General features: G+C 56.6%; 8 protein-coding genes across 8 annotated transcripts; 3 read left to right on the top strand and 5 right to left on the bottom strand.

Annotated features, from left to right (window-relative positions):
- Positions 1–109: 109 nt before the first annotated feature.
- On the bottom strand, positions 110–1,468 carry B0H18DRAFT_425713 (uncharacterized protein). Its single transcript, XM_048038059.1, has 3 exons — positions 888–1,468; positions 699–826; positions 110–645 (listed from the first exon to the last, which is right to left on the bottom strand). The coding sequence occupies exons 1-3, from the start codon at positions 1,028–1,030 to the stop codon at positions 260–262; spliced, it is 657 nt and encodes a 218-aa protein (XP_047892591.1). The 5' UTR covers positions 1,031–1,468; the 3' UTR covers positions 110–259.
- Positions 1,469–1,605: 137 nt separating this feature from the next.
- B0H18DRAFT_1011670 (uncharacterized protein) lies at positions 1,606–3,501 on the top strand. Its single transcript, XM_048029001.1, has 4 exons — positions 1,606–1,700; positions 1,766–2,468; positions 2,507–2,528; positions 2,611–3,501. Exons 2-4 carry the CDS (start codon positions 1,770–1,772, stop codon positions 3,273–3,275), a joined length of 1,386 nt encoding a protein of 461 aa, XP_047892592.1. The 5' UTR covers positions 1,606–1,700; positions 1,766–1,769; the 3' UTR covers positions 3,276–3,501.
- Positions 3,502–3,938: 437 nt separating this feature from the next.
- Positions 3,939–5,918, bottom strand: B0H18DRAFT_1119882 (uncharacterized protein; the record flags this gene model as incomplete). Its single annotated transcript, XM_048034010.1, has 5 exons — positions 3,939–4,359; positions 4,418–4,617; positions 4,670–4,873; positions 4,931–5,290; positions 5,349–5,918. The coding sequence occupies 5 exons, from the start codon at positions 5,916–5,918 to the stop codon at positions 3,939–3,941; spliced, it is 1,755 nt and encodes a 584-aa protein (XP_047892593.1).
- Positions 5,919–6,863: 945 nt separating this feature from the next.
- On the bottom strand, positions 6,864–9,969 carry B0H18DRAFT_425772 (uncharacterized protein). The gene is made up of 4 exons (XM_048038060.1): positions 8,612–9,969; positions 8,431–8,553; positions 7,343–8,374; positions 6,864–7,277 (listed from the first exon to the last, which is right to left on the bottom strand). The coding sequence occupies exons 1-4, from the start codon at positions 9,495–9,497 to the stop codon at positions 7,102–7,104; spliced, it is 2,217 nt and encodes a 738-aa protein (XP_047892594.1). The 5' UTR covers positions 9,498–9,969; the 3' UTR covers positions 6,864–7,101.
- Positions 9,970–10,798: 829 nt separating this feature from the next.
- B0H18DRAFT_877801 (major facilitator superfamily domain-containing protein) lies at positions 10,799–12,872 on the top strand (the record flags this gene model as incomplete). The annotated part of the gene is made up of 8 exons (XM_048040582.1): positions 10,799–11,209; positions 11,263–11,386; positions 11,440–11,873; positions 11,928–12,079; positions 12,137–12,261; positions 12,316–12,428; positions 12,482–12,611; positions 12,670–12,872. 8 exons carry the CDS (start codon positions 10,799–10,801, stop codon positions 12,870–12,872), a joined length of 1,692 nt encoding a protein of 563 aa, XP_047892595.1.
- Positions 12,873–13,082: 210 nt separating this feature from the next.
- On the bottom strand, positions 13,083–15,167 carry B0H18DRAFT_1011687 (uncharacterized protein). The gene is made up of 2 exons (XM_048029002.1): positions 15,008–15,167; positions 13,083–14,938 (listed from the first exon to the last, which is right to left on the bottom strand). Exon 2 carries the CDS (start codon positions 14,918–14,920, stop codon positions 13,409–13,411), a length of 1,512 nt encoding a protein of 503 aa, XP_047892596.1. The 5' UTR covers positions 14,921–14,938; positions 15,008–15,167; the 3' UTR covers positions 13,083–13,408.
- A 378-nt stretch (positions 15,168–15,545) lies between these two features.
- B0H18DRAFT_1175263 (uncharacterized protein) lies at positions 15,546–16,492 on the bottom strand (the record flags this gene model as incomplete). Its single annotated transcript, XM_048035927.1, has 1 exon — positions 15,546–16,492. Exon 1 carries the CDS (start codon positions 16,434–16,436, stop codon positions 15,546–15,548), a length of 891 nt encoding a protein of 296 aa, XP_047892597.1. The 5' UTR covers positions 16,437–16,492.
- Positions 16,493–17,592: 1,100 nt separating this feature from the next.
- B0H18DRAFT_955447 (uncharacterized protein) lies at positions 17,593–18,641 on the top strand (the record flags this gene model as incomplete). The annotated part of the gene is made up of 5 exons (XM_048042361.1): positions 17,593–17,702; positions 17,780–17,859; positions 17,967–18,067; positions 18,241–18,361; positions 18,433–18,641. 5 exons carry the CDS (start codon positions 17,593–17,595, stop codon positions 18,639–18,641), a joined length of 621 nt encoding a protein of 206 aa, XP_047892598.1.
- Between the last annotated feature and the right edge of the window lie 940 nt (positions 18,642–19,581).

The following is a 19,581-nucleotide window of genomic DNA, read 5'->3' on the forward strand; positions in this document are numbered from 1 at the left end:
GAGAGGGCTGTGTCATTATCTGCCGTAGTTCAAAGGCCCTCAACTTTGGGTCCGAGGAAGCTGAACCGAAGCTCCCCCGCCAACACGTATGTCAGACTGATCAAAATGCAAGCAAGAGATGCGTACTGGTGATCATTTCCCGCGCAGCCATATATGTCTATATGTATTGCAGAACAGAAAAGGCCGTCAATACTAGTCTTCCATTGAGCACCACTGTCATGTACAATGCAGCACGCAGCCCATCATACAATGCCAGGCCTCACAATACCAAGGAAATACCGAGAGCGATACCGAGCATCGTAGTAACGCACACGACCATGCCGCTCTGCACAAACGAAGCATCCAACCGAGCGCTGACCCCAGCGTTGGCAGTCGTAGAGTGCGTAACCACAACTGTGGCGCCGTTTGATGTGGTCGTCACAACATTCCCCGTCGTCGTCGCCAACACGGATAGGGACGAGCTGAGCACCGAGTAGTCCGATGAGAGTGAGGCCCCATACGCGGAGTACTCCGACGAGATATGCGAGCCGTAGGACGAGTACGCCGAGGAAAGGGACGCGTACTGCGACGAGTCGGAGATGTGCAAAGCCGAAGCGGCGGCGGTGAATGTCGAGGCAGCCGAGGAGAGGCTCAATAGGCCCGACACTAAGTAAAGAAGACTTAGGAATTTGTCGCGTCTGACACATCGTGGGACCCACCATATGAGCATTGATCCTGGTGCAGGGTCTGCGCAGCCTGGGCCTCTGCTGAGGAACATTTGCTCTGCAAACACGAAGTCGCTGCTTTTTCGTATGTTGAAGACCCGCATACGCAGAGGAGGTCTGCACTGGGTACGGGACAGGTCAATTGTCGCATAAAGGATGAGATATCATCGTGCATATACTCACTAGCTTGAGCAGCCTGCACTTGAAGCAGCCTCAACTATGCACGTAATGATACATGTGTCGCCTGGGAGAGCCGTAGTGCTTTGAGCTACGGCACTATAGACAGCCGATATGGCAAAGAGCAGAGCAATAATGGGAACCTGCATGACTGAAATGGCGGGGCGAGAGTGTCAAGAGGGGCAAGGTGCGAAGAAGGCGAGGGCACGATATTAAGTTGCACTCACAAGCGTCTGCGGAACCAGTATGCCACATTTGCCAGAACATGAGTAGCCGCCTCCAGAACACCTCTGGTTGGTGGACCGCACGACATTTCGTGAGAGGTGTGCCTGTACTACGGGCATATCACCGTACAAGGTTTCAATCCAACTTGTGAATGCGATTCCAGACAACAGAGATGATGATCTGCCAGACGCAGTCAGGCGGCCGAAGCGAAACGAGTCACCGTGCGCTGTTCAGTAGCAGGTCCCAGAAGTTTCAGTGATCCTACCAGCGCATCTCATTTGTTGCCAGAGAAAATGAGTCAGACTGTTATTGGTGGTGCCGTGCGCTGTCACTGTCAACTGAGGACGTGTGTGTGATGGTTGAGGAGAGGAGTAGGACACAGCGCGCGGCGCTGGGCGCGTCTGTGATGTGGAGCCACCGTGATGCTCACGTGACCGTGACCATCCGCGTTGCAACGCGACCGCTTGCCAGTGGCAATCTCGAACTCTGTCCTCGCTCAAGTGTCACCGCCACGTTCGGACACGACTTCTCTGCGGATCGCATTAGCGTCGAAACCTCAAAATTCAGGTCTTGGGAGCGAGTGAACCTCAGCTTGTGAGTACATATGTGTAATCGTCACTACTCCCAGTTGTTCACACAAACTCTCCGCGGCATACTAGAAACATGGGTAGTGATAACATGCCCGGCAGCGTGAACATCGCTCAGCCTCGCTCGCATTGCACAGGCGGCAGGTCTTTGCACCGTCGCACCAACATCAACGACCTTCCGTGCGACATTCTCATCTTCATTCTGTGCGACGTATTCCAAGAGACGCCGCGTTTCCTGTGTCCGCAGGGCGCTTCAGACTGGGACGACATGAAGCCTGGGCCCCGAGCTCCTTATGATGACCGGAGCCCAGAGCGTGCCTCTGCCGAGTATCTCGCTTCCGTCTGTCCTTTGTGGCGGGAAGCCATGTCCAACATCTCTACCTTCTGGACACAAATCATCATCTGGACCGGCCGTGACTCTACCCCCCTCTCAAGGATTTACCAATACCTGACCTGGTCGCGGAACCAGCTCCTCGACATTTTCATTATGCGAAGGTTCGACCCGTCTGTGGACGATCGTATGGAGAAGGCGCAGGTCCAAGCCATCGTCGGCTTACTCTTACCTCATGTTGGCCGTTGGAGGACTCTTTGTGCACGAGTCCTTCACGCCAGCTCGCTCCCAATCCCCCGCATCGACCTCGTAGGACACGCGGGAAACCTAGTCAAGCTCCATCTCGATTTTCTTGTCGATGACGCCGTTGCAAATACCACGGCAGCCTCTCTCATAGCTTACCACTTCGATACCCCTGTGCTGGAGAGCCTCGCTATGGGTGGTGTCCACTTCCGTGAATCGTACGCCACCCTAACCCCCAGTCACCGATGCCACCCACCCTTCGTTACCTCACCCTCACTGATTACGCCTCACGCCAAGAGCCCTTCCCTGTCATAGACCTGCTAATGGCTCTCGTAACTGCAAGAGGCTGCGCGAACTGATTTTGACAACCTCCAACTCCACTCTTCCGGGTACGCCGGCCCAGCCTTTCTGCCGCGGGGTTGGGACGTCGAAATCAGCTTCATCGACATGTGTGGCGACGTCATCGAGGCATACACCCGTCTCCTTGATTATCCTTATGTTGAGTCCGTGGCGTACTCGCGCTGCACGTTTCCCCCTCGCAACATCTCCGAGCTGGGACCCGTAGGCGCCTCGTACATCGTCTCCCTCGACGAGATCGCGGACCCGACAGCACTCTTCTACTTCCTCACTACCGTGGCGGGCAGCGTATCCTGCACCCAAGCGTATATCGACGACTGTGACGGCCTTCAGGCGAACGTACTCCGCCAGCTCGGTGCTCCGGTGCCAACCGAACACGAGGACGAAGGATGGCTGTGCCCATACCTGAAAGAGCTCCACATCAACGGATGTAAACACTTCAGCAGCGCGGATCTGCGCGCGATGGTGGAAGCGCGCTACAGAGCGCACGAGGAAACGGGCTTTGCGGAGGAGCACGACGACGAGTACGTGGTGAGGTCGGTGTTGGAACTCTATGTGTATGACTGCTGCGAACTTGCTCCGGAGGACCGGGAATGGTTCAGTAAGCATGTGGAGATTGTTCATTGGGATGGTTGGATGGGCGAGACATGAACGACAGTCGTCGGGACTTTCACGGAGCCATAATCCATACATGCTGTTCAGCATTCTTCCAAGGAGCTGAGGGACAGATAGCGTGTAGTCGTATACCGTAGAAGGCTCAGAGTTTGCAGTTGATCCCGTACATACGACCATCTCTGACATTCTAAAGGGAACTACTTGACGAACCCAATACCATTCATACGTACACTTAGTCTGGCTATAAATACCTCCCGCTCTCGGTCATGCTGAGAACTTGTCACAACTCAGTAAGCTGTATGTGTACTTGGACGCTTTCGCCTGAGCGGCTGATGCCGCCCACTCGGCCGTCGCTCTTTGCTTTATTTCATGACTAAGTACGCGTCACTGCTGCATGAAGATGATCTACATTAATTCCACCTCAACCACCTGCGGCTTGATATCTCATTTACACCGGTATCGTTCCTACGACGCGCTGGCCAATGTCATGCTCTATCCTACCGCGCGGTGTCAATCAGCGACTCGGACGGCCTTCAGCCAACTCTTTGGGAGTACTGGTTATTCATGAATAAATACACGTCGCCGACCTTACTGCGTCATCATCATCAGCATCGAATCCCACTTCTCGTGTCCTACACCTATCTACCACCACAACTGACTGATGGCATGCCGTTGAGAGTTGCGGCACATCTAGCAGGATTAGATATACAAGTCGAGTTCGCCGAGCTGGGAAGACATAACGACGCGGCTCCCGGGAAGTGGGAAGGTGTTGCGCGGTGAGTCAGGCAAGTGGATATTGCCAGAGATACCACGGTCGGTCAGTGAAGTGACACGCATCGCCCTGCCGAGCCGATCATGCTCCTGATCGAAGTGAGCCAACGGTTGATTCCAGCCGCCCCAGGTGTTCATGTTCATGGAGAAGTCGCCAATGTACGTATCGGGTAGCGTCACGGTCGTCGGGGCGAAGGTGTTTTGTGTGGTCACGCTCAACTGAGTCTTCTCCGCGGCAGCGATCGTAAGGTCGATGGGTGCGTCACTGGTTCTGACTTCGATGGGGAACACTGGCTCGAAGCGGCTCGAAGCGTGCGACTTGACGAGATCAATGTTGGCGACGATAGCTCTGAAGAGACGGTTAGAACCTAGCAGGCTTGACCGATGTATCCGACCGCAGTGCTCACCGGTTCGTCGAGGTCATCTTCAAGTACGGAGACGCGTAGAACCTGCCATTCGCATACGACGGCCCGCTTGGCATTGTGACGCTGGCGTTCGCCCTGATCTCCCCGTTGTAAGCATTGATGTCGATGCGCGCCGCCCTGAATGTCCCGCTGATAGGTGCATTCATAGTACGGAGGTTGAGTGCCGCCGTGGCTATGAGCGACTACAGCGGACGTGAGTACATGAGGAGTGGAACCGGCAATGAACCAGCGTACCTCTGCGTGAATGGGCATGTTCCTTGTGCTCAAAGAGAAATCTTCAAAGGTAACACGGCCCTCAAGATCGTCAATGATGACTTCGAAGTCCTGAAGAGCGCCAGAGACACTGCGAAGCTGCGTAGGAGATGTAGCGGACCCAGCAGGTAGGCGTACGGTCACTTCGAACGCCGTTTTCAAGGAGCGTGACATGAACCCCCCATGCTAAAGTAGTTGCAGATGAGTTAATGAACACCGAGTCTCAAGTGACATCAGGTTTACCGCGGAGCCAATACGCAGGCCTGTACTCCCGTGCCAACCCCAAGGACCTGTCCGACACACTTCGATGTTTTGTCGGAAAGTAGGCCAGTCATCCATGAAAGCGGTTACATCGATCGTGATATTGCGACGCTTAGTCTGATTAGCAACGTCGGTGCTGTTGTCGAGAACGAAGCGGATAGAGCCATGCGAGGCAAACGCGTTGAGTTGTAAGTTGGCAACGTCGCCAGGGACGCTGAAGGAGGTGCTCGCGGCGCGCCGATACTCCTGACGGCCTCGACGGTAGTAGGGCTGGTCTAGATGAAGAGAGAGTTCCGCAGGATTGGCGCATCTCAGAACGGTGGGCACGGGACGATAGGAGTGCTACGGCAGCCACGGTCGCATGAGTTCAATGGTAGAGACGGCCATGTGTATTACATACCCTGCGAGCGCGGCGCACGATGGCGACCACAATGGGAGGAACAGTGGCTGCCAGAATTACCAGGACAAGCAACACGTAGTGCCACCAACGCAAGCGAAACTGCTTCTTCTTGATAGCCGTCCAGTAGTTGGTGAAGCGAGAGGGGGCGTTCGGTTCGTTGTCATGAGTCGCCTCCTCGTCCTCCGGGAGCCGCACGCGACCTAGCCGCCCAAGTGAAGGGTAGTCAAACGTGACATACTGAGGAAGGCTGGGGAGCTGGATGGTAGGGACTGTGAAATGCATCGCAGATAGATGGCTAGAGAACCGCGACAGCATCCCTTTCTCCTCGTGAGATGTAACTCGACAATCTGCGGCATCGGGAACGACAGGAGGCGTGGGGTCGGTAGCAGTGGGGAGCAGTCTATCGGTCTCTCCAGCTACCAGTTCCCCTGCAGCGTCGACATAGGAAGGATTTCCGGACGAAGGACTGTGTTCAGCGCTCTCGTCGAAGGTGACGGAGGCCGAAGTTGGACCATTGCCCAGCCTCGAAGACGGCGGGGTTGACGGCGGGGACAACGGCGGGGACGACATACGAGAATGACAGTGTTGTTGAAGTTACTGTGATGAGGGACACAGATCTATACGCAGACAGACATATATATGGGACAGGTACCGACCGCAGCGTGTCGTCGGGACACGGGTTCAGTACTAGTATCTGATCCCGCAGCTGTGCACACTGCGCAGCTGTCAAATACGCCCAACAGCACCGGTAACGTGTTTGGTGCGATCTCGGGTTGATGGATGAGTCAATACCCATTTGACGTACGTCAGTAGCTCTGTTTATACCTGACAGCAGATGCTAAGTACTTAGGCTAAGTAGAAAACGTACCAATTATGATCTACCTCGCAGCAAATGAGAGCGACGTTTATTGGACTTGAGCCGGGCGACTCAGAGGGCCGTTCGCAATGGGAGATGTCCAAGTCTGCACGATTGCGACTATCCGCGGCTGCCGTGACGGTCGTGGCAGGCGACCAATGTGTTCTGCGAAGCTCATGCTATGTATAAGAATGTGGGGCTGCGGCATGGCGGCACCGTCAAAATCGGTCTCACTTACCCTATCAGCACCCGCTCGTGTACTGGTGGGGCACTACGGTCCACTTGGACTGACAAAGTGCCATGTCACGAAGCTGTGGATGATGAACAAGTACTTCAGTTACTTACTACTGTTCCGTATCGCTCAACTCGCTGAAAAGCCTGTACAAGCAGCGTGGCGGAGAGCAGACCAGACCGAGTTTTGAAGCCGAGATTGACTGGCACTGCAGAACGTGCATCACCTGAAAACAAGGCCAGCCCGTAAAGGCCCTGGGCACGCTGTTTCGGAGAGGTCTAGTAGCAATGTGGAATGAGCTGGCTAAACGGACTCATCCTCCTTCGGGGGAAGGACACGGTCGTGTACCCGCGCGGCGCTTCGGCTGCGATTAGCCGCAAGTGAGTCTCTCACACCTGTGGGCGTCTCCGCTTGGTCTCCGCTAAGACCGACAGCGCGGGACGCGGGGAATTGACTTGACAGAAACCGCCTCACTGAGCCTGAGGACACGGGCTTGCAATGTATCTTCGCCTCGGAACCGCCACATGTACACTTATCAGAATCATTCCGTTGATCGTCCAAGTAATGTACCAGAGTCCATTCCTTGCTATCGCTACAGTACAGCCTCTTACTCCAACGCAACAGAAATGCAGTACAATACAGTAGGCCAATCCAACAATCGCAGGCTAAAAATAATGACTGTAGTCGTCATCGCAATCCTGATCCTGATCCAGCTCCTCACGGTGCTTGCGCGACGGTTTCGCTTCCCTGCGCAGGAGCCGCCGGAACGAGTTGCTCTGCTGCAGCTCGCGTTCGAGCTCGGCAATGCGGCGGGAGGCGTCGACTAAGCTTACGACGTTGCCTGTACAACACAAACACGATGTCAGTACTGTCGCTCCCCAAAAGGACATGTTATCCGGCACTGACTTTCATCGCCGAATCGACTAAAGCGATGGATATCGCCATCGTTTCTTGACGGAGAGCGCCTGCGCGGCTCAGGCTTCGGGGTATAGACGCGCGAATCTTCGCCGACGTCGTGACGAGGCTTGCAAGGGCATTCGTCAGAGCGCGGATGCTCGCCGAGGTAATAGCCAAGGACCGACGCAGCCTCGTCGTCGTCCCGTCCGTCGACAGAGCTGCCGAAAGATGTACTCGTAGTGTCGCTCGACGCTGACGAGCCCGAGCCCGCATCCGCGCACGCATCATAGCCCTCCTGGTACGGCTGGTGCGGGGAGGGTGCATACCGGCGGCGGTGCGCCTCCTCCGCGCGGCGGCGCGCAAGGTCCGGCTTCTGCGTGACGAAGCGGCGCGTGCCGGGCGGGGCGACGTCCAGCAGGCCCTTCGACAGGCGCTCCCAGCGGTCGAGCATCCACACGGCGAGCGTGCGCCCCGCGGCGTAGCTCGCCCCGCCCAGCAGGTAGAACCCGAACTTCTCCCCGATGACCTCCGCGCTGATGCCGTTGCCGGTGTACGCGAGCACCTGCTTGAAGAAGTCGAAGAGGTACACGAGGAGCGAGAGGCGCTCGACGGGCAGCAGGCGGAGGACGTGCTGGGCGATCTCGATGAGCGGCGCGTCGAACGCCTCGCGGATCGCGCGCCGCTCCGTGGGCGTGAGCGACGCGGGCTCGATGATCTCGTGCTCCATCTCCGGGATGGTGCCGCGGAGCGTCTTCCGCGTCCGCTTGGTTACGGGCGGAAAGATGATATCCCACTCGCGCTTGAGCACAGGGTTGACACACCACTTCCAGAGACCGTAGTTGAGGTCTTGCGGGATGAGCGGTTCGGGGAGATGCTCCAGGATGGTCTCAAACAACCCGCAGATGTCGGCAGTGCTGGATCTCGCGAGGGGGCCGATGCGCACGCCTAGAGGGCGCTTGTAGCCGTGGTCGAACATGCGCCGCATTTTGTCGATATTGTGCTTGATGGGCGTGCCGCGGAAGAGATTTGCATCATAAATGCCTGTACAACGGTGTGAGACAGATCCTGGAGCCTCATGACGGATCTGGCGACCTCACCTGTTCTGTAAAGCTCTTCAACACACTCGTAGATGACAGCAGGCAGATCATGCTGATACCCGTTCATGACGATCGTGGTGGATGAGACCTCCATCATTTCGAGAACGGACATGTGGTATATTCCTACAACGACGCCACACATGATTAGAACGCAACAGAATGCCCAGCAATGAAAACTTACTCGGAGGCTTGCCGTCAGGGTTCTCCTCCTGTTCAGGAGGATCATCCTTGTGCTTCAGAAAATGTTCTCGGGCCTCACGCTCAAACTTCTTCTGCTCGCCAAACACCCGAAGGTCGAGATAGTCCGCCAGCCTCTCCTGACGTTCATGAAGCAGCTGGGTAAGGTCGTTCATCACGTCCTTGTGATCGGCGATCTGGAAGGGCAGCCGGGGCACGGGGCTGCCCTTCTTCCCTACAAGCTTGGACGTCTGGTCGGCGTCCCGCTTCTCCGGCGACGGAGAGTTTGACTTTGAGAACGGGGCTGACTTCCGCACGGCTGCGGAGGTAGCGCGGCCCCGCGTTTGACGGGCATGCTTCCCCTCGGTGTCGGAGCCATCTGAAGACTGCCCCGCGAGCCTGCTGGGTACGGAGGGGACCGTGCTGGACCGGGGACGGTGTCGGTGATGCTCGGGGAAGGGAGGAAGATGGCCGCAGGCGCGGGCAACGTAGTCCTCTTCCGCGTTTGTGTGGGACGTGCTGCGCGGTCTGATCGCAGAATCTGGGGTGCGAGTGTGGGGTGCGGGGTCTGATGAGGAATGAGGCCGCGATCTGTCGGTGGTGGAGCGTTGTGAAATTGCCGGGTCGTCATGTTTGATCTGCGCACCGAGTGCAGATGATGCGGAGGAAGATTTAGAGGCTTGGGCTTGCGGGGTCGGTTTCTTCAGGATGCCTCGAACGGGCGAGACAGCATGGTGATTGGCGTCCGCGATAGTAGGTCGGAGGATCCCGCGCAGGGGGAGTTGAGGTCGCGTTGCGGGGACAGATGACGAGCGTTGCTTGCCGGAGGCTGTTCGCGATGTGTTGACTGCGTCGGGGGAAAGAGAGCGTGAGCGGTGAGATGACGGCATGGGGAAGGTCGCGACGGCGTAGCAAATGTGTACGCAGCGATTCGTGGATGGAGAAATGAATCACCGCCAGGCCACCTCGACGATGTTTATATGTATTTCTGCGACCCTGAGCGCGGACATGAACGCACGGATGCTGAGGATCCGTGCGCCCACCACATCCGCCACCGGGTGACATTGCCGTACTTGGTCGAGATGCGAACGGCAACCGCCGTCCCGCCGTTTTGCCTGTTTGGGACGAGACGTGGCTGGGAGAATTGATCCGCCCACGAGCGTTCCGTGCAGCCGTGCCGCGGGCGATCGCTGGCGAGCGCCGGGCCAGCGGCTCGTGTCCGTGCTGTTCCTTGTTCCTTGCTTATCTTTTGCTTCCCCCTTCTTCAATGTGAGACTAACTTGTGATTCCTTGCCTCTCCCGTTTGTGAAATGTCGATCTATGTGCGACTCGTGCCCTCAGTGAGGCAGACAGAAGTTGGACAGAAGAGGTGAACAGAGCTTCGGAAAAGCCGGTCGCAGCAAGATCCGGAAGAGCCGTGGGAACACGGCCACGTGACACACTGCAGTGGGGCCAGGCGCCAAAGTATTAGGCCGCGATCGCGTTCCGGAATCCGCACTGGCAGTGCCGGAATATCGCAGCCGCTCGCAATTTGTTCGTCGCGGCCCCAAGAAGATTGAAAACATGCAGCAAGCTTCTGCAATCGATGTGCATGTGCGGGACGTGCGAGCGGATACCATTCGCGGAATGCGGGTTTGATCTCTCATTTGTTTCCGAATGTCTCTGGATGTCTCTGACGATATTACAGCGATGTTGGAGCGTGGCGGGCGCCGCGTGTAAACGCTGCTGGAGTGGGACTTACGTTCTTCTTTGTCCTCCACGGCAGTCGCTCGTGGAGCAGATGAGTCATGGCCTGCTGGGGAACGCCGCATTGTACGAGATGAATGCTCGTCCCCAGGTCATCGGGGAGGCCAGATAGGAAGCAATACCGGTGCAGGAGGTACGATGACCGCGGTTCGACTTCTTGCGGGAGGACCTTCACTCGCCTGGATAGGTACTGCAGCGGCGAGCGCATGGCAACGCGCCGACTCCGCCCGTGAGACGCTCCCGAGGTGTCTGCTATGGAGCCCCCGAATCTGCCGATGAACCGACCGCAGGTGTGTCATCGGATGGTGCCCGGATCGTTTATAAGCCCGCACTTGCATCCGCATCTAAACACCCTCGCACAATTTGGGCCCCTCTCTACACCCGACGAGCGACCCCGCTGTGCTCCGCGACAACACCTCCTCTTCCCCGCGATTGCGTAGTGATCATGTTCAAGTCTCCGTTCGCCGCCCGGACGAACTCGTCCCGCAGCAGCAGCGAGAACACTGCCATCTCGGAGCCATTGCCCTCTAGAAATACCGACAGCGGCGCAGGTGGGAGGCCGCGGAGTCGAACCGTGGGCCACGAAGCCGCCCAGGTCCAGGCAGCGATAACTTTGGTGAAGGAGAAGCAGGACATCTCTGGCGAGGGATTGGAGGCCAGGACTGTCCTGCCGGACGGCCGAGTCGTCTTGACCGAAGCGGAGGCTTACCCAAAGCTTGGCTTCAGCTTCCCGACGTGGAAGAAGTGGACGATACTTTCCGTCATCTTCGCAATCCAATGTTCCATGAATCTCAACTCGTCGCTGTACGCCAATGCCGTCGGTCAGCTTGGACAGCACTTTGGTATCAGTGAACAGGTATGTATGTCCTCTCAAACGCCTGTGCGCCCCAACTCATTCGACGTGTGTAGGCTGTCCGAGTGGGCCAGATGGACTTCTTGATCGCTTATGCCTTCGGTAACGAGCTGTGGGCGCCGTGGTCCGAAGAGCTCGGACGGTGGCCCATTATCCAGCTCAGTCTGTTCCTCGTCAACAGTGCGTCCTCTCCTTCCGCCCTATCGTTCCCCTTCTGAACTCTGCTATTCTAGTCTGGCAGATTCCCTGCGCGCTCGCGCCCAACTTCGGCACCATCGTCGTCTGCCGGCTGCTCGGCGGCCTTTCCTCCGCGGGCGGGTCCGTAACGCTCGGCATGGTCGCCGACATGTGGACGCCCGAGGAGCAGCAGTTTGCGGTCGCCTTCATCGTCTTCTCGTCTGTCGGCGGCTCCGTGCTGGGTCCCATCTTCGGTGGCATCATCGAGACGCACCTCGACTGGCACTGGAACTTCTGGATCCAGCTCATTGTCGGTGTCGCCGTGCAGGCGGTGCACTTCTTCCTCGTGCCTGAGACGTGCTCGAAGGTGCTGATCGATCGCGAGGCGAAGCGCCGGCGGCAGTCGGGCGAGGACAACGTCTGGGGTCCGTCGGAGGTGGAGGAGCATAGGTTCGCGCCGAGGAAGATCATCACGATCTGGTTGCGTCCGGTAAGCAACAGTCTCCGCATCCCACGGAACGACCGCTAATTAGCCTGCACGCAGTTCTCCATGTTCATCTTCGAGCCCATAGTCCTCTTCCTGTCGCTCCTCAGTGGCTTCAGCGATGCCCTCATCTTCACCTTCCTTCAGTCCTTCTCGCCCGTCTTCGAGCAGTGGGGCTTCGACGTCGAGATGCAAGGTGTTGCCTTCGTCACGTGAGCATCTCGACTATTTAACCTCACCCCCACGCAGCCACCTAACATCTCTTCCAGGATCGCCGTCGGATACTGCATCGCCTACATCTCGTTCATTCCATTCATCTGGAGACAACGCAACCAGCTCCGCAAGGACCCTCATTCACTCCAACCCGAGGCCCGTCTATACTGGCTGCTATTCAGTGAGCAGCTTCCTGCATGAACGCCCCGCACATACTAAGCTCTGCCGAACACAGCTGCACCTCTCGAGCCGATCGGTCTGTTCGGCTTCGCATGGACCAGTCAGGGCCCACCCAACGTCCCGTGGATCGCCCCGATGATCTTCGCGGCGATGATCGCCATTGCCAATGTGCGTGCAGTTCCAATTCGTCCACTAACGATGGTGCCTGACTCTCCGTGTAGTACGCGATATACATGGCCACCATCGACTACATGATCCAGGCGTACGGTCCCTACTCCGCTTCCGCCACCGGTGGCAACGGCTTCGCGCGCGACCTCCTCGCTGGCATCGCCGCGATGTACTCCGTCCCTCGTAAGCACGCGTCTCCGGTTCACTCGCCCCCCGACACTGACGTGCCCGCGCCCCGCAGTGTACACGAACCTGGGCAAGTCCCACCCGCTGGAGTGGGCGTCGACGCTGCTCGGCTGCCTCTCCGTCCTCGTCACGATACCCATATTCATCTTCTACTTCCACGGGCCCGCGATCCGCGCGCGCTCCAAGTTCGCGCAGGAGATCAGCGGGGGGCACGAGCGGTTGGTGGCGGAAACCAAGATGCCCGTGGGCCAGGCATAGTCCCCCCTCCGCGCGCGGAGCGGGATCGTGGTGTGCTTGGGCCGGGAAGAGTCATGAGTTGATGCGCTCACGATTTTCATGACGGCTGCGACGCAAATGTGTTACAGTAGATCGGTCTCTTTATAGTCGCGTGTAGAGTAATGCACCTCTGTATTGCGCTGTTGTACAATCTACTCAATGCAATATTTATTCTCTGGGTTCATGAACGGTTACGTGTATTTTTCGGACGCTTGTCGGCTTATCCAGTCTGGACAGAGTAAGTTCTGGTACAGTGTCTATGTAGCGCGTCGGCAACTCACGGCATAAGAGGGCAGAAGATATTCTGATGCACGGTGTGTAGACAATCGGCACAACGATAGTACTGACATGCGAGGAACAAAGGTGGCATCATATCTGGGTGAGCACGTCCGTTCCACCATCAAGAATCTTGTTCATGTATGATCGCACCACGACAGTTGACTGGGATGTGAACTTGGACTTCCTTCCGTGGTGAAAAGAAGTTCAAATTCCGATTTGTATGGCACTCGTAAACAAGCTTAAGGGCCAAGCGGCGCAACATCACCATACCCGCCTCTCCACCCATCCCAGCAAACAATAGACACATGCTCATTCAACCACTCCCGATCTTCCGGTGCGAGCTCGCCGCAATCGCGCACATAGAGGTTGCTCACCGCTACTATGCCGGGGTGCTCAGTATCCCAATCCAAAGCGTGCGCCGCCGCACTCGCCGCATGCCAACGTGCCTCCACGAAGGCCCGGAGATCTGTGCTGCGGAACTTCGTGCATTCAGTGATTATGAAATGCTCGACCTCGGCGCACAGCCATTCAGCTGTGCCATCTGCCCTCGTTCGCATTGGCACCGCGAGGCGGCGCAACACCGCCGGGAGGAGGCCGTCACAACGCACGATCTCTGCTTGACAGCAAGCGACGCTGCTAGTATCCAGGCCAGTCGTCAGGTAGTATAGAAGCGCCCCCGGGCTAGCAATGTCAGTCAAGGTAACACTGAAAGCCTCTGGTAGTTCAGGGGGGCTGGGAGGGCGGGTTGGCAACGTGCACCGCGTATAGCACAGGTATCCGAGTGTCGGGCCATCGAGGAGCGAGCCGAATTCCGCGATGACATCAGCGGACATGTTGACGAAGCTCATCGGGGTGCGCCATCGGAAACCATCAGGGAGCACGGTAGAGAGTAGCCCTTCGCTGTCGTCACTGTAGCAGTCCAGGCTGAGCCCGTCGAGTTCGACCTCGCGCAAGTTGTGTGTGCGCACAAGGCACGCCAAGAGCTCATGGAGCGGGAAGGGTACATTGCGCTCGTCGTAGCTGGTGATCGTGAGCGAGAGGAGCTCAGGCGGCATTGGTGACTGTTCGTAGTTCTGCACGTACGCATGGCGAAAGTGAACGCCGCAGATCGAAAGATCCCGTAGCTTCGGAGTGTAGAACTCGTACACCGCGGGTGAGTCGATGTCGGGACTGGTGATTAAGTTGTCCAGCAAGAAATCGAGGTTGAGCCTGATCAAGTTGTCCGCATACCCGACGAGGTCTACGCGTGGACAAGGGAGCGACCTCGAGTGAAGGACCTTCATGCCTAGGACCCTCCACCGACCCATATGAGGCAACAGCAGCGCCATGATGGCGTCCACCTGAGCCTTCTCCGTCGCATCGTCCAGAGTCAGATCAAACCTCCGCACGATGTGGATGTCCAAGAGTCGGCCCCTTGACCATTCGAGGTACTCGCGAATCCTCGAAGGTGGAGTAGGGTTCCTGCCAATCCAAATAACGATGTGCGTCCAGAACATGGATATGCTCGACATGGCATCCCGCCAAAGCGGACTGACAGAGGCGAGGCATTCAGGGAAGGGGTGCTCACAGCTGGTAGTGTCGTGCGAAGACCACGGATTCAGACGGAGAGTGTTTGTCCGGTCAAGGTAGCCTGGGCGCTGAGCCGTGTGGGCTACATCACGGAAGATGCCAACGAGGACATCGGCCGGAAGGTCCTTGGCAGTGGTATTGGGCTCGTGAACGTTATCATTGGCCTGGTCTTTGCTATCCATGGCACCACCTAGCCTGCGCTACGTGAGCAAGCGCATCGTGTCAATGCGAGAGTAGAGATATATATAAGTAGTGCTACGCTTGCTCACCACACGAGTTGCCTCAATCAAGCTTCAGCAACAAAGACGGGCCTTGAAGTCAGATCTGATCGCTTGGCTGCGGCCAGTGATACTGTCCGTAAGCGAGTGTGTGCGCACTTGCTGCGAGAAGTGACGACGTGTGGCTAGCCTGTTGGTGGTTGGAGTTTGGTTGGCATACTAGACTTGAGATGTGCGCACTTTGTGCACGCGCCCGAGAGACCGCGGGAAGAACGCCACAGACGCGTTATACACGTGACGAACGCGACCGCGCTCGACTTGAGTTTCGACTTGGAGAGCTTCAAATTTCAAGCTTTCAAGATTTCAAGAGTCAAGCCAGTCCCAAGCAAATATGTTTGATTTACAGCTATCAGCGCGTAACACGCATGCATATTCTAAAGACGAGCGTGCGTGCGTAGGGAACAAAGATATACGAAACCACGAACGCCGTGACTACACCGCCCTACTGGGCTATACATAGCCATACAAGCAGCACTGTACGCGAACCGGACACCGAGACATTGTAATCTAGCATACACCATCAAGATAATCATGGCCACTCCGTACCTCCCCTCCAATCGTCCCACTGCACGCGCTCCACGTTCTTGTCGAACCACTCCTTGTCGTCCGGAGCCAGCTCCCCGCAATCGTGCACATAGAGCTCCGTGACCGACCTCAACACAAAGTCGGCCCCGTCGTCTTCCATCGCAAACTCCGTCTCCTCATGTGCTTTCAAGCGCGCCTCGAGCATGTCGCGTAAATCCTTGCTGCTGAACTGCTTGCAGGAATTGATATGGAGCTCCCTTAGGTGTGGACACGGCCAATCCACCCCGCCATGCTCTGTAGCCATCGGCGTCGTGAGCGCATGGAGCACCTCGGACTGGAGGCCGTCAGAGCGGCTGATCAATACCTCGCGGTAGGACGCTTCGCCGGCTAGGAGATTCACGAGCACCATAGGGCTTGCGATATCGACAAAGGAGACGCGGAAGGCATCGCACACACACCAGAGCGGAAATGTATTGCGGATGGGCATCGAGCAGCATGTGTAAGAGGCCGAATCGGCCAAGACGTACTGTAGGAGGCGATTGAGCTCCGCAATGACATCGCCAGACATGTCAGTGAAGTCCAAGTTAAAGCCGAAGTTGTAGTTCCAAGGTGGCTGACGTGGAGAGGACGTGCCAGTGTCAGAGATGTCGAGCCGAAGGTTTTTGAGATGGAGTCTGAACAAGTTCTTGCAGGTAATGAGAGCCGTTACGAAATCGAAAACAGAGAAAGGTATATTCTGCGAGTCGTAATCGGTGAGAGTGAGGTAACGGAGCTTGGGCGGCAAGGGAGCCTGAGGGTAGGGTACCACATACGATTCCCGGAAGTGGACGCCACCCATGGAGAGCTCTTCGAGTACGGGCATGTCGAGTCGACCTGTGGGAGACGTCGCTCCCATAGCATGTGCGATCGCGTCGTCAAAAACGAAGTCGAGATTGAGTTGAACCAGGTTTTAGGGTCCGCGCCAATCCAGATGACGAGCTGTTGCCAGAATATGGAAGCGCCAGACATAGCATAGCGCCATGGAGGACTGACAGAAGCAAGATGCTCGGCAGAGCACCTTGATAGGTCGGTTACGCGGTCATCCAACGGAGAAAGCGGGACGCGTTGAATGGGGGTGCAAGGGTACCCTGCTCCCCTTCGTATATATATGGGCAGCTCCTCTTTGAATACATCGCGAAGGATGTTGAGAAGAACATCGGGCGTAAGGTCGTTGACTGTCGTACGAGGTTTGCGAGTAATGCAACTGCGCTCGTCAGGTGTGATGTCCATAGCGTAACTGGATGTGTTTTCCGCCTTATTTGCGGACCGCTATTGATCCTTCAAAATCTCTAAAACATGCAGCGAAGCGTTTGTAAGCGGATACATGCGCATATACCCAGGTTTACTCACCAACTCACCAAGTTGTCCAGCACTGTCGTCGCCGCGAAGCTCCTAGAGGTAGGTAGTACACTGGTAATATGGGGAGACTGAAAGATTCGTAAGCAATATGGACTGCAACATGAGTGAGAGTTGGATACAAACCGGAACAATAGTGGGAGAGCTGAGCGTTGAAGCACAGAAGTTGCGCTCGACCGTGACGCTGCACTAAGAATCGAAGCAGCCACAGACGCGTCGCACACGTGACCAGAGGCTTGCCCTAATAATAGAACTAATTCACCACCTCACCGAAGTTGACCACACCTCTGAATTAAAGGGACCCTTGGTACTCTGCGTCGACTCTGTGGGGCAGCTGACCATAGCTGTGAGACCATTCACATGATGATTCTGGACGGAACGGGCGACCGAGGCAGTGCCACAGTCGCACCAAAAATGCGTGAACGTGCGCGCACTCGAAACTGGTGTCCTAACGTTCAAATTGGAAAGGCAGGGACTGCCACATAACAATACAGGGCAGCGCAGCACCTTCTTGAAAAGCACCACCGCGATGCAGTCACACAAGCGGGGAATAAGAGCCGAAGCGAATAGATCGCCGAGTCATTGACATAGTAGTTCCTTGGTTTACCGAGTCTCTGGCCAGTCTCATGTGGCCTTTGGTCCGACAGTCCATGACGATGACGACGGTGCGAATTCGCAGATCAGCATCCTCTTTAGGGGAGCCAGGCACTCCGGATCTATATGGCGTTCAGAGAATCAATGAGCGACACAATACGACACCGTCATGGTGTGTGATTGAACTTTGTACTTACGTAGAGAAGTCGCATTATCCGCGCTTCCCCGACACGATGTTTGATACGGGAGGCTGCGCGCGCCTGCGGGCGAGGCCTGTAGGCCACTATCGATTAGCAGCGTAGATCGCCCGAAAGCCCAACTTTGTTCCCGTACGTCAGGCCGGCGTCAGGCAATACTACAGTGCCCGCAAGGACACCATCGCAGAGACAGACAGACCGTCTGCTACGATCGCCGTTAACTTTGTGCATCATTGCAGGTCGTCGACATGCATTAACCGGAGATGAGCTCACGTTCGTCCCGCCACGGTGCATGGGGTACGGCGAGGGTGCGGCAGCGATCACAGAACCAGAAGCACATGTGCGGGGAGCCGAAATGAAGCTGAAGACCGTCGCATAACCAAGTCTGGTTGGTTTCCAACATAATCGTACGACACGGGCGTACTGAAAAGACAGAGTTTGACTGAGAGAAACAGAGTTCAGGCATCACATGCTCACGAGTCACCTTTCGGCATGGATCCGTACGTATGATAGTACGGAGCGAGAGTCACCGCTTGGAGGCGGACCAATGTGACCGACGAGGTTAGTGCACCCTCGAAGTCTTCCGCACCCTCCGCATGGAGTCCGGAGGTGTTCGTTGACGTGCGCATACACGGTACGGGGCAGCAGGTCCGGCTCTGGAGACTTGCTGCGGGGAAGGCAGTTTGGACGCCTTTGACGTGGCAGAAAGCGGTGTCCTCCGTGGCTTCCTGACGGTTCGGGCTGCAGCATGTCTGTATTGCCTCCCGCGACGTTCGGTGACTGCCAGAGAGACGCGTCGAGACAGGCGGGCGAAGGAGGAAGATCTAGGAAGATACATAGCCGAGAACGCGCAAACAACGCGCCCTGTGAAAACGTACCTGCCAAACCTGGTAGGACACATGACCGGTCTGTGACGCGTCGCGCGCCATGAGCGCTTCACGCGCAGTCACTGGTCCCGACAAGAAAATATGTTCGAACAAACCAAACGGCTGAGAGGTGAATTCAGCAGAACACGTCCGACAATCATCATTCCCTCATGATGACACACTGGTCGTGAGAGCCCTAACGAATAAATCCGATCAATATCACACGACTGCCTGTCAGAAGTCTCGCGATTCGTTAGTCTCGCGATCATGAACTCACCTACGTACCATCCCCAGCGCGCGTTTACTCGCCATTCGAATACTGGGTCGACTAGTCCCACCCGAAGTCGCAGGGACGCGGTCAGGCTTGCAGGCGCCACACGATTCTTTGGTTAACAGCCTGCTGCCATCACTGCCTTGTAGTCGTCAACTTCAACCGGAAGTATGCGGAGCCCGCCCGCTCATAGGTGTCTAGCAGCCGCGGTCGAGCATCGTGTTCCGACAACGCTGTCAGTCTCTGTTCAACAGTCCCATCAGCATCGACTCTGCCCCGACATAGTAGGCCTACTGTAGCGGAGTATATGGTGCCAGCCGGCGGGCATGACGGATGACACCATACACTCCGCTACAGTATACGACACCGAGTCATACTCAGTAGGGAATCTGGACGATAGGATGTCAGCCACCGGGAACGTACTCAGTCTACTGACACGACTCGGGGACTCACTCGCGCCTACAGACCTGCTATGAATGCCGGGATAACGGCCCGATAAAGCTATCAAATTCCTCTTCTTGCGCCTTGAAGAGCTCTCCACCGGCGGGTCCATGGCCAGAAGTTGTACACGGTGGGCGCATCAAGCTTCGAGTACGGGCATGTCAAGTGGACCTGCACAAGACGTCCCTGTCACAGCATGTGTGATCGCGTTGTCAAAAACGAAGCCGAGACTGAGTTGGACCAGGTTCTCTGCGTGGTCGGCATGCGGGAGCGGGA

The sequence above is a fragment of the Fomitopsis serialis genome (genome assembly GCF_022376445.1).
Source record: "Fomitopsis serialis strain Sig1Antser10 chromosome Unknown B0H18scaffold_40, whole genome shotgun sequence".
In the NCBI taxonomy this organism is placed as follows: Eukaryota; Fungi; Basidiomycota; class Agaricomycetes; order Polyporales; family Fomitopsidaceae; genus Fomitopsis; species Fomitopsis serialis.

Coding starts and splice junctions, on each gene's coding strand:
- B0H18DRAFT_425713 (XM_048038059.1), bottom strand. CDS start 1,030: ATGCAGGTTCCCATTATTGCTCTGCTCTTTGCCATATCGGCTGTCTAT. Junction 827..887: donor AGTGCAGGCTGCTCAAGCTA/GTGAGTATATGC, acceptor TCCCGTACCCAG/TGCAGACCTCCTCTGCGTAT. Junction 646..698: donor CCAGGATCAATGCTCATATG/GTGGGTCCCACG, acceptor TTCTTTACTTAG/TGTCGGGCCTATTGAGCCTC.
- B0H18DRAFT_1011670 (XM_048029001.1), top strand. CDS start 1,770: ATGGGTAGTGATAACATGCCCGGCAGCGTGAACATCGCTCAGCCTCGC. Junction 2,469..2,506: donor AGAGCCTCGCTATGGGTGGT/GTCCACTTCCGT, acceptor CCTAACCCCCAG/TCACCGATGCCACCCACCCT. Junction 2,529..2,610: donor ACCGATGCCACCCACCCTTC/GTTACCTCACCC, acceptor CGTAACTGCAAG/AGGCTGCGCGAACTGATTTT.
- B0H18DRAFT_425772 (XM_048038060.1), bottom strand. CDS start 9,497: ATGCCGTCATCTCACCGCTCACGCTCTCTTTCCCCCGACGCAGTCAAC. Junction 8,375..8,430: donor TGAAGAGCTTTACAGAACAG/GTGAGGTCGCCA, acceptor ACCGTTGTACAG/GCATTTATGATGCAAATCTC. Junction 7,278..7,342: donor TAGTCGATTCGGCGATGAAA/GTCAGTGCCGGA, acceptor TGTGTTGTACAG/GCAACGTCGTAAGCTTAGTC.
- B0H18DRAFT_1011687 (XM_048029002.1), bottom strand. CDS start 14,920: ATGGATAGCAAAGACCAGGCCAATGATAACGTTCACGAGCCCAATACC.